Source organism: Hemitrygon akajei, chromosome 19, assembly GCF_048418815.1.
Source record: "Hemitrygon akajei chromosome 19, sHemAka1.3, whole genome shotgun sequence".
Taxonomy (NCBI): domain Eukaryota; kingdom Metazoa; phylum Chordata; class Chondrichthyes; order Myliobatiformes; family Dasyatidae; genus Hemitrygon; species Hemitrygon akajei.
Window position 1 is genome coordinate 5,533,970 of NC_133142.1, and position 16,415 is coordinate 5,550,384.

General features: G+C 41.2%; 1 protein-coding gene across 3 annotated transcripts in view; it reads left to right on the forward strand.

Annotated features, from left to right (window-relative positions):
• LOC140741719 (MICOS complex subunit mic25-b-like) overlaps positions 1-16,415 on the forward strand; it is a 693,418-nt gene that overhangs the window by 19,546 nt on the left and 657,457 nt on the right. For all 3 annotated transcript variants that reach the window (XM_073072022.1, XM_073072021.1, XM_073072019.1), the window contains exons 2-3: positions 397-472; positions 11,958-12,024. In XM_073072022.1, coding sequence (XP_072928123.1) covers positions 397-472; positions 11,958-12,024 — 143 coding nt within the window. The remainder of the gene's footprint in view (positions 1-396; positions 473-11,957; positions 12,025-16,415) is intronic.

A 16,415-nucleotide genomic window follows, 5' to 3' on the forward strand; every position in this document is an offset into this window, starting at 1 on the left:
AGGAGTGTTTGATGGCTCTGGTCCTGAATATTAAAAGTCCTAATAGAGTGGATGTGCAGAGGATGTTTCTAATAGTGGCAGAGTCTAGGACCAGAGGGCACAGCCTCAGAATAGAAGGCTGAACCTCATAGACTGAAGGGCCTGTACTGTGTTGTACAGTTATAATTGAATGAACATAATGATCTTGGGCGTTTGAAGAGTGAGTTTGAAGCAAGGATGAGAAGGAGAGGGCAGATGGTTAGATGATGGGATGGATAGTGAAATGGTGTTTTCATATTAATTTTAGACTTTAGTCAAGATGGTCTGTTTTGTTCCAGCAATAGCAGCTGCATTGTTTCTGGGGAAAGTATTATGAATGGAACATTGCTGCTTTAACTCTCTTTTGTGTTTTTGTAGCTCTCTGACAACCTTATCACAAGATTGAACGACCTGCCCCAGCCAATGTCAAAGTCATCAAGCTCCATCTCTGCAGGTAGGTGAAAGATTGGCAGAGGGATTTCAGTAAGAAGCTGGTGGCATTGATGTGAATAATCTTCATGTCATTATTAAGAGTGAAAGTGTATTACCGTAAAAGCCTCTGCATTTGCTTGAGCAGAAAATTAAAGATCTAACATACAATAATGAAAAGAAAGCACAGTGGCTGATTGTCTTTATAGCGATGTCCTTCATAGCAAACACTTAAACACATACACTTAGTGGCTGCTTTATTGGGCACATCTGTTAGATGCATCAACATCATCTGCTGCTGTAGCCTATCCATTTCAAGGTTTGAATGTGGTATGTTCATAAATGCTGTTCTGCACACTATAGCTGTAACCGAAGGTTATTTGTCACCTACCTGTCAGCTTGACCCAGTCTGATCTTTCTCCTCTGACCTCTCTTATTATCAAGGCACTTGTGCCCACAGAATTGCCACTTATTGGATGTTTTTTTTTTCTTGTTTATTGCACCATTCCTTATAAATTCTAGAGACTGTGGTTCATGAAAATTCCAGGAGATCAACAGTTACTGAGGTACTCAAACCGCCCCATCTGACACTAACAATCATTCCACGGTTAAAGTTATTAAGATCACATTTCTTCCCAATTTTGACATTTGATCTGAACAACAACTGAACCTCTTGACCATGCCTGCATGCTTTTATGCATTGAATTGCTGTCACATGATTGACTGATTAGATATTTGCATTAATAAGCAGGTGTACCTCATGAAATGACCACTAAGTATAACTTATTCATTTACTTGCTACTTGCATAGTCACAACATTTCTTTTGATGAGCTTTTGTTGTGCATAAATAGCCTCTATAATGATGTGAATAGTTACAGAATAATTCATTATAAACCAGGTGCTTTGAGATACAATAAAGTAGGAAATTGCACTTACACAACCTGCCCTTACAACCCCAGTCTGTCTCAAGGCTTTTTATAGCTGTTGAAGTATTTTTGGCAGTGTAGTTTCTCTTGTAATTAACTACAGTTACTTTATGAAACAAGATTCAAGATTCAAGTTTATTTATCACATTTACATGAAAACATACAATGAAATGCTATTTGCGCCAACAACCAATACACCAAGGGATGTGCTGGGGTTAGCCCACAAGTGTCAGCACACATTCCAGTGCCAATTTAGCATGCCCACTATGCATGGCAGAACAGCACAGAATGCAAAAAGCAACAGAACAATAGTAAAACAATCTGATGGCATGAATACGGATTTCTCCTTTTGGTAAAAATAATTTTTCGGTGAAAATAATTTTCACTCCCCCTCCTCTTTTCCTCTTCTCCACTGTGGCCTCTTACCTTTTCTTGCCTGCCTATCACTTCTCCCTGTGTCCCCCCCCTCCTTCCCTTTCTCTTGTGGTCCACTCTCCTCTCCTATCAGATTCCTTCTTCTCCAGCCCTTTCCCTTTCCCACCCATGTGGCTTCATCTATCACCTAGCTTAACTCCTTCCCCCCCTTTTTATTCTGGCAGCTTCCCCCTTCCTTTCCAGTCCTGAAGAAGGGTCTCAGCTGGAAACATCAACTGTTCGTCATTTCCATAGTTGTTGTCTGACCTGCTGAGTTCCTCCAGTATTTCAAATCCGTTGCTTTGGATTTCCAGTATGTGCAGAGTTTCTCTGTTAACAGTAAAATAAGCCCTGTTCCTTTCTCCCACTGGCGCTCGTACACAATCCTCCAACCACAGGACAGGCCATTTTGAGCCTCCAGCAGATGCAAAATTGGTAAATTGATTTATTATTGCCATGTACCAAAGTACAGTGAAAAATCTTGCATGCCCTCCACGCAGATCAATCCTGTAAACGATGAGATAATGATAAGATCAACTGATTTAATGAACTTTGGTTGAGTTTGGGGCTGAGAGGAAAACTGGATCAGCCATGATGAAATGGTGGAGCAGACTTGATGGGCCAAATCACTTAGCTCTGGCCCTAAATCTAATGGCCTAACCGTCCCCAACATCGAGGATATTTTCAAAAGGTGGTGCCTCAAGAGATGGGTATTCATCATTAAGGACCCTCACCACCCAGATCACGCCCTCTTCTTAGAACTACCATCAGGAAGGAGGAGCACAAAGAGCCACACTCAACATTTTAGGAGTAGTTTATTTCCCCACTGCCAACTGATTTCTGCTGCTGCCTGCAGGACTTTGTACATTCTCCCAAATAACCACTTGTATTTCCTATGGGTGCTCCGGTTTTTTTCCACTGACCAAAGACAAAGGTTGGTCATTATAAATTTTCCCATGATTAGGCTAGGGTTAAGTAGGGGGTTGCTGGGCAGCATAGCTCAGAGGGCCAGGAGGGCCAATTCTGTGCTATATCTCAATAGATCAATCAATCAATCAATCAATCAATATTTCTGAACTGTCCATAATCCCAAGAATACTATCTCACTATTCTTTTTTTGCACTACTTATTTATTATTATTGTAACTTGTATTAATTTGCTATGCTGTAGTGCTACACCAAAACTGTAGGTTTCAAGATATATGTCAATGCCAATAAACCTGAATTGCGTTTCTGAAACAAGCCTTTTGCTGTACCTCAATACATGTGACAATAATAAACCAACTTGCTAACTTAATGAGAGAGCAGCCAGTTGCCTACGCCTGCTCCTATTTTGTATGGTTATGTTTGGGACAGCACAGAGTGGTTAGCACAATGCTTTATAGTACGGGTGATCTGGTCTCAATTCCCACCACTTGTAAGGAGTTTGTACTTTCTCACCATGACCAAAAGGGTTTCTTCTGGATTTCATCCCACAGTCCAAAGACATACCAGTTGGTAGACTAATTGGTCATTGTAAATTGTGCCGTGATCAGGCTAGGATTAAATCAGGGATTGATGAGCAATGCAGTTTGAAGGCCAGAAGGACCTATTCCATGCTGTAACTCATTAAACAATAAAAATTTAAAAAAAGATGTCTGCCCATGTTGGAATCAGAAGGTTTTTCATTGTCACCCATAAGGGATATGCATACTTTCTGGATCTACACACGAGCAGCAATATGGAAATGCCAAACTCACCACAGTGCCACCTTTTTAGATAAATTGAGGCTTATCCTAAATCAACCAGTCTTGCACAAATGATATTGTAGCACTTTTAAGAGTGGGGAAATCTGTTGTACATCCCCAACATCCTAGCTAAAACTCCTGCCTAAATTCCCCATTTCCCTTCTTTACCTGACCAATCAAGAATCTTTTAACCTCTGTAAAGGTTAAAATATGTGTAAAGACTTGGCCTCCACAGCTGCCTGTGGCAATGAATTCCACAGATACACCACTCTTTGGCTAAAGAAACTCCTCATTTCCTTTCTAAAAGACGCCTCTCTATTCTGAGATGGTGTCCTCTGATCTTAGACTCTCCCTCCATAGGAAACAACTTCTCCACATTCACTGTATCAAGGTGTTTCACCATTTGATAGGTTTCAATGAGGTCACCCCTCATTCTTCTGAATTCCAGTGAATACAGGCGCAGAACCAACAAACACTATTCATTTGACAAGCTGTTCAATCCTGGAATCGGTTTCATGAATCTCATTTGAACCCTCTCCAGTTTCAGCACATCCTTTCCTAGATAAGGGGCCCAAACCAGCTCACAATACTCCAAGTGAGGCCTCACCAGTGCTTGATAAAGTTTCAAAATTACACCCTTCTAGTCCTCTTGAAATGAATGCTAATATTGCATTTGCCTTCCTCGCTATAGACTCAACCTGCAAATTAGCTTTTAGGGAATCCTGCACAAGGACTCCTAAGTGCCTTTGCACCTCAATTTTTTGTATTTTCTCTCCATTTAGAAAATAGTCAATCCTTTCATTTCTTCTACCCAAGTGCTTAACCATACACTTGTGTGTATGGAACCAGAGGAAATAGCAGAGGTACTTAATGAATACTTTGGTTCAGTATTCACTATGGAAAAGGATCTTAGTGATTGTAGTGATGACTTGCAGCATACTGAAAAGCTTGAGCATGTAGATATTAAGAAAGAGGATGTGCTGGAGTTTTTGGAAAGCATCAAGTTGGAAAAGTTGCCGGGACCGGACGAAATGTACCCCAGGCTACTGTGGGAGGCGAGGGAGGAGATTGCTGAGCCTCTGGTGGTGATCTTTGCATCATCAATGGGGACGGGAGAGGTTCCGGAGGATTGGAGGGTTGCGGATGTTGTTCCTTTATTCAAGAAAGGGAGTAGAGATAGCCAGGAAATTATAGACCAGTGAGTCTTACCTCAGTGGTTGGTAAGTTGATGGAGAGGATCACGAGAGGCAGGATTTATGAACATTTGGAGAGGTATAATATGATTAGGAGTAGTCAGCGTGGCTTTGAAAAGGGCAGGTCATGTCTTACGAACCTGATTGTATTTTTAGAGGATGTGACTAAACACATTGATGAAGGAAGAGCAGTAGATTTAGTGTATATGGATTTCAGATAGGCATTTGATAAGGTACCCCATGCAAGGTTTACTGAGAAAGTAAGGAGGCATGGGATCCAAGGGGATCCAGAACTGGTTTGCCCACAGAAGGCAAAGAGTGGTTGCAGACGGGTCATATTCTGCGTGGAGGTCAGTCACCAGTGGAGTGCCTCAGGGATCTGTTCTGGGACCCTTACTCTTTGTGATTTTTATAAATGACCTGGATGAGGAAGTGGAGGGATGGGTCAGTAAGTTTGCTGATGACACAAAGGTTGGAGGTGTTGTGGATAGTGTGGAGGGCTATTGATAGTGGGACATTGATAGGATGCAAAACTGGGCTGAGAAGTGGCAGATGGAGTTCAACCCAGATAAGTGTGAAGTGGTTCATTTTGGTAGGTCAAATATAATGGCAGAATATTGTATTAATGGTAAGAATCTTGGCAGTGCGGAGGATCAGAGGGATCTTGGGGTCCGAGCCCATAGAATACTCAAAGCAGCTGCGCAGGTTGACTTTGTGGTTAAGAAGGCGTATAGTGTATTGGCCTTCATCAATTGTGAAATTGAATTTAGGAGCCGAGAGGTAATGTTGCAGCTATATAGGACCCTGGTCAGACCCCACTTGGAGTACTGTGCTCAGTTCTGGTCACCTCACTACAGGAAGGATGTGGAAGCCATAGAAAGGGTGCAGAGGAGATTTACAAGGATGTTGCCTGGATTGGGGAGCATGCCTTATGAGAATAGGTTGAATGAACTCGACCTTTTCTCCTTGGAGCGAAGGAGGATGAGAGGTGACCTGATAGTGTACAAGATCATGAGAGGCATTGATCGTGTGGATAGTCAGAGACTTTTTCCCAGGGCTGAAATGGTTGCCGCAAGAGGACACAGGTTTAAGGTGCTGGGGAGTAGGTACAGAGGAAATGTCAGGGGTAAGTTTTTTTACTCAGAGTGGTGAGTGCATAGAATTGGCTACCGGCAATGGTGGTGGAGGCGGATACGATAGGGTCTTTTAAGAGACTTTTAGATAGGTACATGGAGCTTAGTAAAATAGAGGGCTATAGGTAAGCCTAGTAATTTCTAAGGTAGGGACGTGTTTGGCAGAAGTTTGTGGGCCAAAGTGCCTGTATTGTGATGTAGGTTTTCTATGTTTCATACGCTTCCCAACTCTGTATTCCATCTCACAAAGATGTTAAAATCTGCAGATGCTAGAAATCCAGCATCCAACAGCACACACAAAATGCTGGAGGCCAAGCATCATCTACAAAAAGTGTACAGTCGATGTTTCAGGCCAAAACCCTTCGGCAGGACTGATATTTAAATTGCATTCCATTTGCCATTTCTTTGCCCATTCTCCTAATTTGTCAAAGTCACTCTGTAGCACCTCTACTTCCTCAAAACTACCTGCCCCTCCACCTATCTTCATATCATCTGCAAACGTTTCTACAGAGCCATCAATTCCATCATCCAAATTATTGACGTATAACCTAAAAATAATTGGTCCAACACAGACCCCTGTGGACCACCACTAGTCACCAGCAGCCAGCCAACAAAGGCTCCCTTTATTCCCACTCTTAGCCTCCTGCCAATCAGTCATTGCTTTATCCATGCTAGAATCTTTCCTGTAACAGCATGGACTTGGAGCTTGTTAAACAGCCTCATGTGAGGCACCTTGTTAAAGGTCTTCTGAAAATCCAAGTACACAACATCAACTGATTCTCCTTTATCCATCCTGCTTGTTATTTCTTCAAATAATTCCAGCAGATTTTCCCTTGAGGAAACCATGCTGACTATAGCCTATTTTATCATGTGCCTCCAAGTACCCTGAGACCTGATCCTCAATAATTGACTCCAACATCTTCCCAACCACCGAGAAAAGACTAATTGGCCCATAGTTTCCTTTCTTCTGCCTCTCTTCCTTCTTGAAGATTGAGTGACATTTGCAATTTTCCACTCTTCCAGATCCATTCCAGAATCTAGTAATTCTTGGAAGATTATTGCTAATGCATCCACAATCTCTTCAGCCACCTCTTTCAGAACCATGGGGTGTACACCATCTGGTCCAGGTGACTCATCTACCTTCAGAACTTTTAGTTTCCCAAGAACCTTCTCTCTAGTTATGGTAGCTTCACACACTTCATAGCCCCTGAAACCTTGAAGTTCCACCGTATTGCTAGTGTCTCTACTAGCTGATGCAAAATGCTTTTTCAGTTTGTCAGCCATTTCATTGTCTCCTGTTACTACATCTCCAACATCATTTTTCAGCAGTCTGATATCCACTCTCACCTCTCTTTAACACATTATGTACCAGAAGAAAATTTTGTTATCCTCTTTAATATTATTGGCCAGCTTTCTTTCATATTCCATCTTTACCTTCTTGATGACATGTTTAGTTGTCTTCTGTTGGTATTTGAAAGCTTTCCAATACTCTAACTTCCCACTAATTTTTGCTCCACTTAATGCCCTCTCTTTGGCTTTTATGTTGGCTTTGACTTCTCCTCTTAAGTATGGTTGTGTCATCTTTCCTTTAGAGTACTACTTCTTCTTTGGGATGTATATATCAAGTGCCTTTTGAATTGCTTCCAGAAATTCTAGCCATTGCTGCTCTGCCATCATCCCTGTCAGTGTTGTTTTCCAATCAATTCTGGCCAGCTTCTCTCTCATGCCTCTGTAATTTCCTTTACTTCACTGTAATACTGATATATCTGACTTTAGCTTCTCAAATTTCAGGTTGAATTCAATGGATTTATGATCATTTGTTCCTCAGGGTTCTTTTACCTTAAGCTCTCACTTGGGTGCATTTGTACAGAGTGGGCTTGTTGGGTTGGAATCTCAAAACAAATAAATCAAGTGTTACAGTTACAGAGAAAGTGCAGTGCAGGTAGACAGTAATTTGCAAAGCCATAATGAGGTAAATTGTGAGGTTAGGAGGCCACGTACGTTATTGTATTATGGAACCGTTCAATAATCTTTTAACAGTGGGGTAGAAGCTGTTGTGCTTGGTGGTATGTCCTTTCAGACTTTTGTATCTTCTACTTGTTGGTTTTAATGGTCATGGTCTGATTTTAACCTTATTTCCACATCACCACACACACGTGGTGCCTTCAACCCCTTGGTTATCAAGAATGTATCTATCTCTGCTTGTCAAAGACTCCGCTTCCAAAGCAGTTTGAAGAAAAGACACTGTGTGAATAGCAAGCCATTATTACACAGGGTGATAATCGGTGCAGTATTAACAGAATTAAATTCAGCAGTTATGGACTAGAAGATAATGAAATTGCACCATGAAGTAGATGAGAGGCACAAAGATGATTTTGATCTGCACATTATTACTGTTCTGAATAGAATACTCACAATAGAGGGAAAAGCTTTCTTTGAGTGGGAAATGAAATGTTTCTGAGCTCCAAAGTACTGTCTCTTTAGTAATACATTTGAGCAGATAGTTTAAGTGTTTTGTCCAGTTCAAGTTCAATTGCCATTCAACCATACATGAATACCTATGAATATAGCCAAACGAAACAGTGTGAACTCCAGGCCAAGGTGCAAACCATAGTACCTGCAGTCACACCAGGCAAGCTCATACAAGATGTCAATGAAAACACAGTCACACAATAAAAATATAGTCCAAGACCCTGAGTGCGTGAATGTTGCAGCAGCCTACAGTTGAACAGTTTAGCTTGTTGTCTGCTGAGCAAACACTGGGGGCAGCACTGTGCTCCTGGAACTCTGGTGGAGCATGCTGACTCCAACACCTCTCCTGGGCAGCTAGAGGAGGTTACTCCTCAGAGCAGAGAAGATTAAGGTTTGATTAATGGCTTGATGTTGACTCCTGTGGCTGAAGGCTCAGTAATTGGAGAACTCAGATTTAAAGTATCTGGCAAAAGATATGGAGGTGATGTGAAAAACCACTTTTGTGCAAAAGATGTGGTGGTAATGGAAATCTTGCCTTGGAGAACTGTGGCCACGTTAAAAAGATTGCATCATGGCTTGGTATGGCCACTTGAATAACACACAAAATGCTGGAAAAACTCAGCAAGTCTATGGGGATGAATAAACAATCAATGTTTTGGGCCGAAACACTTCATCAGGTCTGGAAAGGAAGGGGTGCAGAGGCCAGAATGGAAAGGTGGTGGAAGGGGAAGGAACAAGCTGACTAGTGATCAGTAAGACCAGGTGGGGGAGAGGGATGAAGTAAGAAGCTAGGAGGTGAGAGGTGGGAGAGGTAAAGGGCTGAAGAAGGAATCTGATAGGAGAGTACAGTGAACCATGGAAGAAAGGGAAGGATGAGGGGAACCAGATGGAGGTAATGAGCAGATGAAGAGAAGCAAAAAGGTGAGTGGGTAACCAGAAAGGAGAATGGAAAAATGACAGAAGGATGGAGGGGTAGAAATTACTGGTATTTAAATAAATTGATATTCATGCCATCAAGCTGGAGGCTACCCAGAGAAATATGAAGTATTGCTCCACATACCTGAGTTTGGCCTCATCATGGCAGTAGAGGAGGCCATGGACTGACATGTCAGAATGAGAATGGGAAATCAAATTGAAATGCGTAGCTACTGGGAGATCTTGCATTTTGTGGTGGACAGAGGTATGGCAACTTCTGTGCCCAAGACTGTGTGAAAATGCAGAGGATTGTGGATATAGCCCGGTCCATTATGAAAACTGTGGACTCCATGGTTACCCTTTGCATTGCCACCCAGGTCAATCTCTTTTCTCTACCCAGTCTCCATAGGTTAGAAGATATCAAAATCTTGAGGATATGTCACAAGAACAATTCCCATCCTGCTGTTATAAGATTCTTGAACAGCTCCCTTATGAGATAAAGATGACCTCTTGGTCTCTCAATCTATCCATCAGGCCCCTTGCATCTTATTGTGTACCTGCACTGCACGTTCTCTGTAACCATCACACCATATTCTACATTGTACTTTTGTACCACCTCGATGTACTTGTGCAAGGAATGATCTGTCTTGTTGGCATGCAAACAAAAGATTTTCACAGTATCTTGGTACGTGTGACAATAATAAGCTAATTACCTACCAATTGCCAGTGTTTGAAGGAAGGAAAAAAAGGAGAGAGGGAAGATAATTGGATGGCACTCCAAAGAGCTGATATGCTAATAATAGATGTAATGGCTTTCTTCTGTGCAATATCATTCCAAATATTCAAGCCCAAGGCTTCAAGGGAAATATTTTTGTCTTTGATTTTGTATACTACCCACCCGGCAAACTTACTTTTTCAAAAGCTCCCTTCTGGTATGCACTGCAGAGCTATTAAAACAAAACTTCATGCAATCTTGGGGCATCATGGTTAGCGTGACGCATTACAGATAAGGGCGTTGGAGTTCGGAGTTCAATCCTGGTGTCCTCTGTAAGGAGTTTGTATGTTCTCTAAGTGGAATGCCTGGTTTCCTCCCCCAGTCCAAAGGCATACTGCTTAGTAGGTTGACCTGTGATTAGGCTATGGTTAAATTGGGGTTGTCAGGGGTTGAAAAGGACCAGAATGCCTTATATGTGCTGCATCTCTAAATAAAATAAAATCTCAAAAGTTTCTTCGACCTTTCTTAACTTAGTAGTTATTCTGATTAACCATTCTATTTAGCACCTCAGAAGACACAAGAGACCACATGCTAGAACCTGGAGCAACCAGCAATTTACTGAAAAGTGTTGGACACAGTTCAGACTATCACAGGCAAAGCCCTCCCAACCACTGAGCTTTGGGTCCCTCACCGTCAGGTTCAGGAACAGTTATTACCCTTCAACCATCAGGCACCTGAACCAGTGTGGATAATATCACTCACCCTAACACTGAACTGATTCCACAACCTATGGACTCACTTTTAATGACTCTACAACTCATATTCTCAGTATTATTTATCATCTACACATATTTAGTTATCTATCTACTTATCATTTTGTATTTGTCACAGTTTGTCATCTTTTGCACTTTGGTTGCTTGTTGGTCTTTGTGTGTAGTTTTTTTCATTGAGTATTGTATTTCTTTGTTGGATGAGAAAATGAATCTTACCTAAGTGTACTTTGATAATAAATTTACTTTGAGCTTTGAACTTTATGAGATTTTACCTACTGATAGTGGATTAATTCCGCTAACTACAATTATTGAAAACAGAAGATGGAGAATGGCTTTGAATTTAAAAATTTTATTCCTCCCATTGCTGCCTTTTTGTTGATAACTAAGTTACTTCATGTATCTGAGTCATATCAGTAGGGAGGAGTAATATTATTAATTAGATTCGCTTTATTTGTTATATGTATCTCGAAACTCAAAACATACAGTGAAATGCGTTGTTTGCGTCAAATCAAATCAGCAATAACCTGTAAGTGTCGACATGCCTCCAGCACCAACATAGCATGCCCACAGCTTACTAATTCTAACCCATATATATTTGGAATGTGAGGGGAATCTGGAGCACCCAGAAGAAACCTAGATGGTCACAAGATGAACATACAAACTCCTTACAAACAATCAGAGTCGGGTTTAATATCACCAGCATATGTCATGGAATTTGTTGCCTTTGTGGCAGCAGTACAATGCAATAGATAATAATAGAGAAAAACATGAATTACATTAAGTATATAATAATTAAATCAAATAAGTTGTGCAAAAATAGAAATAAAAAAGTAGTGAGGTAGTGTGGGTTCAATGTCCATTCAGAAATCGGATGGCAGTGGGGAAAAAAGCTGGCCCTATATCATTAAATGAGTGTCTTCAGGCTTCTGTACCTCCTCCCCGATGATAGCAATGAGACAGGAATTGAACCCCGGTCTTACAGTTGGCACTGTAATACATTGCATTAACCACTACACTACCATGCCGCCCTAATAGCATAAGGGTTTAAAAAAGGGTTGTAAAAAACTAAATTTGTACAAACGTATTTTTTAATCTGAAATTCTGAAATATTATTACAAAGCAAGAGTACTTGGACAGATACTTGGGTTCAAAATGCTTTCTAGGTTTTGTGATATGAACTTGAATTTAACTTGAAACCTTAAGTCATTACTGAGATAAATTACTGTCTCCTTCATATCTTAGGGACTGATGTACAATGGGAAGGTAGCATGGCACTGAGTTCTGGTACTAAGGAGGAACTGTACCAGAGGTAAGATTTTTATATTTTTGCTGAGGTGATCTTTGTGGAATATTGTATTGTTTTAAATTGACCCAGGAGGACTTCCTGGTGTTACATTCCTGTTGTATTACTCATGAACAGCATGGCAGATTATTAGAGGTATTCAGGCAGAAATCTTATTCATCATAATGGGGAATATAACTTAGAACTTAGAACGGTACAGCACAGGAACAGGCCCTTTGGCTCACAATGTTGTGCCAAACCTAATAAACTAGTGGTCAACTGGCCAACTAAACCAATCCCTTCTGCCTACACAATGTCCATATCCTTCCATTTTCATCATCTCCGCATGCCTGTGTAAGATTTTCTGAAATGCCCCTAATGTATTTGCCTCTACCACCACCCCAGGCAGCACATTACAGGCACCCACCACTCTCTGTTTAAAAAAAACTTGCCCCTCACATTTCCTTTAAAGTTACTCACTGTCACCTTACATGCATGCCCTCTGGTATTAGACAGTTCAAACCTGGGTAAAATACACTTTCTGACTCTATCTATCTATGCCTCTCGTAATCTTATAAACCTGTAACTGATCTTCCCTCAGATTCCACTACTCCAGAGAAAAAAAATCCAAGTTTGTCCAACCTTTCATTATAGCACATGCTTTCTAATCCAGACAGTGTCCTGGTAACCTCTCCTGCACTTTCCCCAAAGCCTCAACATCCTTTGTGTAATGGGGTGACAAGAACTGTTCGCAATACTCCAGATGAGGCCTAATTAGAGATTTATAAAGCTGCAGCATAACTTCCTGACTTTTAAACTCAGTGCCTCGACTAATAAAGGCAAGCATGTGATATGCCTTCATAACTACCTTATCAACCTGTGTAGCCACTTTCAGGGAGCTATGAACTTGGACCCGAGTTCCCTCTGTTCATCAACATTGTTAATGATTTTACCCTTAAAATTGTACTGTCTCTTTACATTTGACCTTCTAATATTTGGCCAGGATAAACTCCATCTGCCATTTCTCCACCTATATCTGCAACTGATCTACAGTATATTCCTCTGTATTCTTTGCTAATCATCTATGCTGTTCACAACACCACCATTCTTATTATCATCTGCAAACTTACTAATGCACCAAGTACATTTTCATCTAGGCCATTTATATACATCACAAATAGCAGAGGTCACAGTTTAGATCCCTTTGACCACCATCTTCTGTATTCTATCAGCAAACCAGTTCTGAATAGAAGCAGCCAATTCACCATTGATCCTATACATCTTAATCTTCTGGATGAGCCTTCCGTGAGAGACCTTGTCACGCACCTTTCTAAAATCCAAGTTCTACATTAATCAATCACCCTTGTCGCCTCATCAACAAAGTCAATCAAGTTTGTAAGATATGACTTGTCCCACACAAAGCCTTGCTGGCACTTCCTAATTCGGCTATGGTTTTACTAAATGTTCCTGAATCCTATTCCTAGTAATTCTCTCCAATAACTTCCCTACCACTGACCTAAGACTCACTATTTATAGTTTCCAGGATTATCCCTGGCTCCTTTTTGAAAAATAGAACAACATTAGCTACTTGCCAGTCCTCTGGACACCTCACCTGTGGCTAGAGAGGGCACAAAGATATTGGTTAAGACCCCACCAATCTCCTGACTTGTTTCTCTCAATAACCTGGGGTGTATTTCTGCAGGCCCTGGGGACTTGCCCACCTTAATGCTCTCTAAGACACCCAACACAATTTCCTCTACCTCAAAATACCCTAGCGTATTGATTCACTTGACACTAATGTCCCTATCGCCCACATCCTTCTCCTTGAAAATAGTGATGTAAGGTACTCATTAAAGACCACATCCTTAGTATCCAAGCAAATATTCTCCCTTTTATCATTGAGTGGTCATAAGCTCTTCCTAGTACGTATGTGTAGAAAGCTTTGGGATTCTCTTTAATCTTACTTGTCAAGGACTTTTCGTAGCACCTTCTGGCTTTCCTAATTTTGTGCTTGAGTTTTTTTTCTGCATTCTTCAAAATCCTCAAGGGCTCTATTTGATTCTAACTTCCTAAGCTTTATATACTTCATGTACTTTTCCTTCTTATTCTTGAGTAAATTCATCATGTCCCTCAACATCCAAGGTTCTCTTACCTTACCATCTTTGTTCTTTTTTCTGACTGTATAACATACCTGTCCTGCAGTTGGTCCTTACACACCCTCCAGATGTCAGGTGCGGACTTGTCCAAAAACAGTCGATCCCAATGAACTCTGCCTAGTTTTTACCAAATGCTCTTGTAAATTGCCCTGCTGCAATTAATACTCTCCTGCAAAGTCCATATTATCCTTATCTGTAGCTATCTTAAAACTTAAGGAGTTGCGGTCATTGTTCCCTGACTACTCTCCCACTGAAGCATTTATCGTCTGGCCAGGCTCATTAACCAACACTAGGTCCAGTACAGCCTCTGCTCTTGTTGAACTATCTACATATTGAATTAAAAAATCCTCTTGGATGCACCTAACAAATTCTGCCCCATCTAAACCTCTTGTACTCGGAAGATTCCAGTTTATATTAGGGAAGTTAAAGATCCCCCTTGACAACAACTTGAAGGTTTCAACCCTCTTGACCTCATCTTCTTCATTGTAAATGAAGGGTTGCTAAAATCCAGGTTAAATTTTGTTGTGTTTAAATGTCAGGGTCTGTATATTCAGTCTTCCTTATTTTTTGTTGTGAATTTGGCAGTTTAATTGTGGTTGTCATGCACTTGGTCATGCCATAATAACAACTTGCATTGGTATAGCCTGTGTGGTAAAGATTTACAGCAGGATTGGCTCTTCCATCACTGATGGCCATAGTATAGACACAGGCTGCTCTGGGAATCAGTACACTGCTGCTCTATGTCCACACTCCTCTGGAGGTGCTCCCACTCACTAATCAGAATCGCTGGTGCTGTAGTGGATCCATGAACTCTGCAGGCTCCCGAAGTGATGTAAAGAGATGCCCTATCAGCGTGCGGCAGGCCTTTTGAACTCTGGTGTTCACTCCAACCAAGGATGGCGTGGATGTTCCATGTTATGTTTGTTGTTAATAATTACATCTTATTACTGAACTGCAGCTCAACCCAGTGTGTGCACAATCAGGTCAGCATTGTAAGTTCTGGTTTCGGGTGCAGTCCTCATATTGCCCTTTGGGAAATGTTCTTTATTATATACATATAATTACACATCTTCCCCCTTGAAAGTGGGGGAAAAAAAACACAGTGCTATGTAACACAAACACAAAATGCTGGAGGGATTCAGCAGGCCAGGTAGCATCTGTGGAATAGAATAAACAGTTGAAGTTTCAGGCCAAGACTCTTCATTGTGACTGGATTAAAAAAATTAAGAAGTCCAAGTAATAAGGAGGGGAAAGGGGAGGAAGAAGTACAAGATATAGGTGATGGGTGAAACCGGGAGAGGGGAGTAAAGAGCTGGGAAGTTGATTGGTGGAAGAGATAAAGAGCTGGAGGAGGGGGAATGTGATAGGATAGAAGGCGGCCATGGAAGAAAGGAAGAGGGAGAAACACCAGATGAAGGTGATAGGCAGATAAGGAGATAGGTGAGAGAGGGAAATGGGAATGGTGAAGGAAAGGGGGAGAACAGTTACTGGAAGTTAGAGAAATTGATATTCATGCCATCAGGTTGGAGGCTATCCAGTTGGAATATAAGGTGTTCCTCCTCCAACCTGAGTGTGGCTTCATCACAGCAGTAGAGGAGGCGATGGACTGACATGTCAGAATGTGAAGTGTCACTTCACCTGGAAGAGCTGTTTGGGAGCCTGAATGGTAGACAAAATATTATGTCTTCATAATTACCTGCAAGGAACAATAATCCTGTCCAACAAAGATCTATGTTCCGTAGCTGGTCTCTTTACTTTTTTTTTTGAATTTTTAACTGTTCAGGATTCTGGGATACAATTTGTACTGTAATATTTTAATTTGAATAGATTTAGAAGGAGGAAGATACAGTATTCATACAATATTTTTTACACCTTTGTGTGTATAAGTGGGGGAGGTGTGAGGGTGGGTAAGAGGCTTGTTTTGCTGTTGTCTTGTTTTATTTTGTTGTTGTCCTGCCAAGTATGGTCATCATGCTATGTTTGTGCTGGAATGTGTGGTGACTCCTGTGGGCTGGCCCCAGTACGTCTTTAATAATAATAATAAACAGGATTCAGCACTCAACGCAGGCATATGCAATTCTGATAAGATGTATACACCACTAAACTTAAGTGAGACCACAACCCAGAAAAATGAAGACATTATTACTGTTGAACAAAAAGTCAGCCAATGGAAGAGCATGACACTCCATGCAAGACATCCCCGCGATAACGAGACGGGAGCGTGAAATGGAAGGTGGATAGGTGTGAGAAGAGCAATCAAAG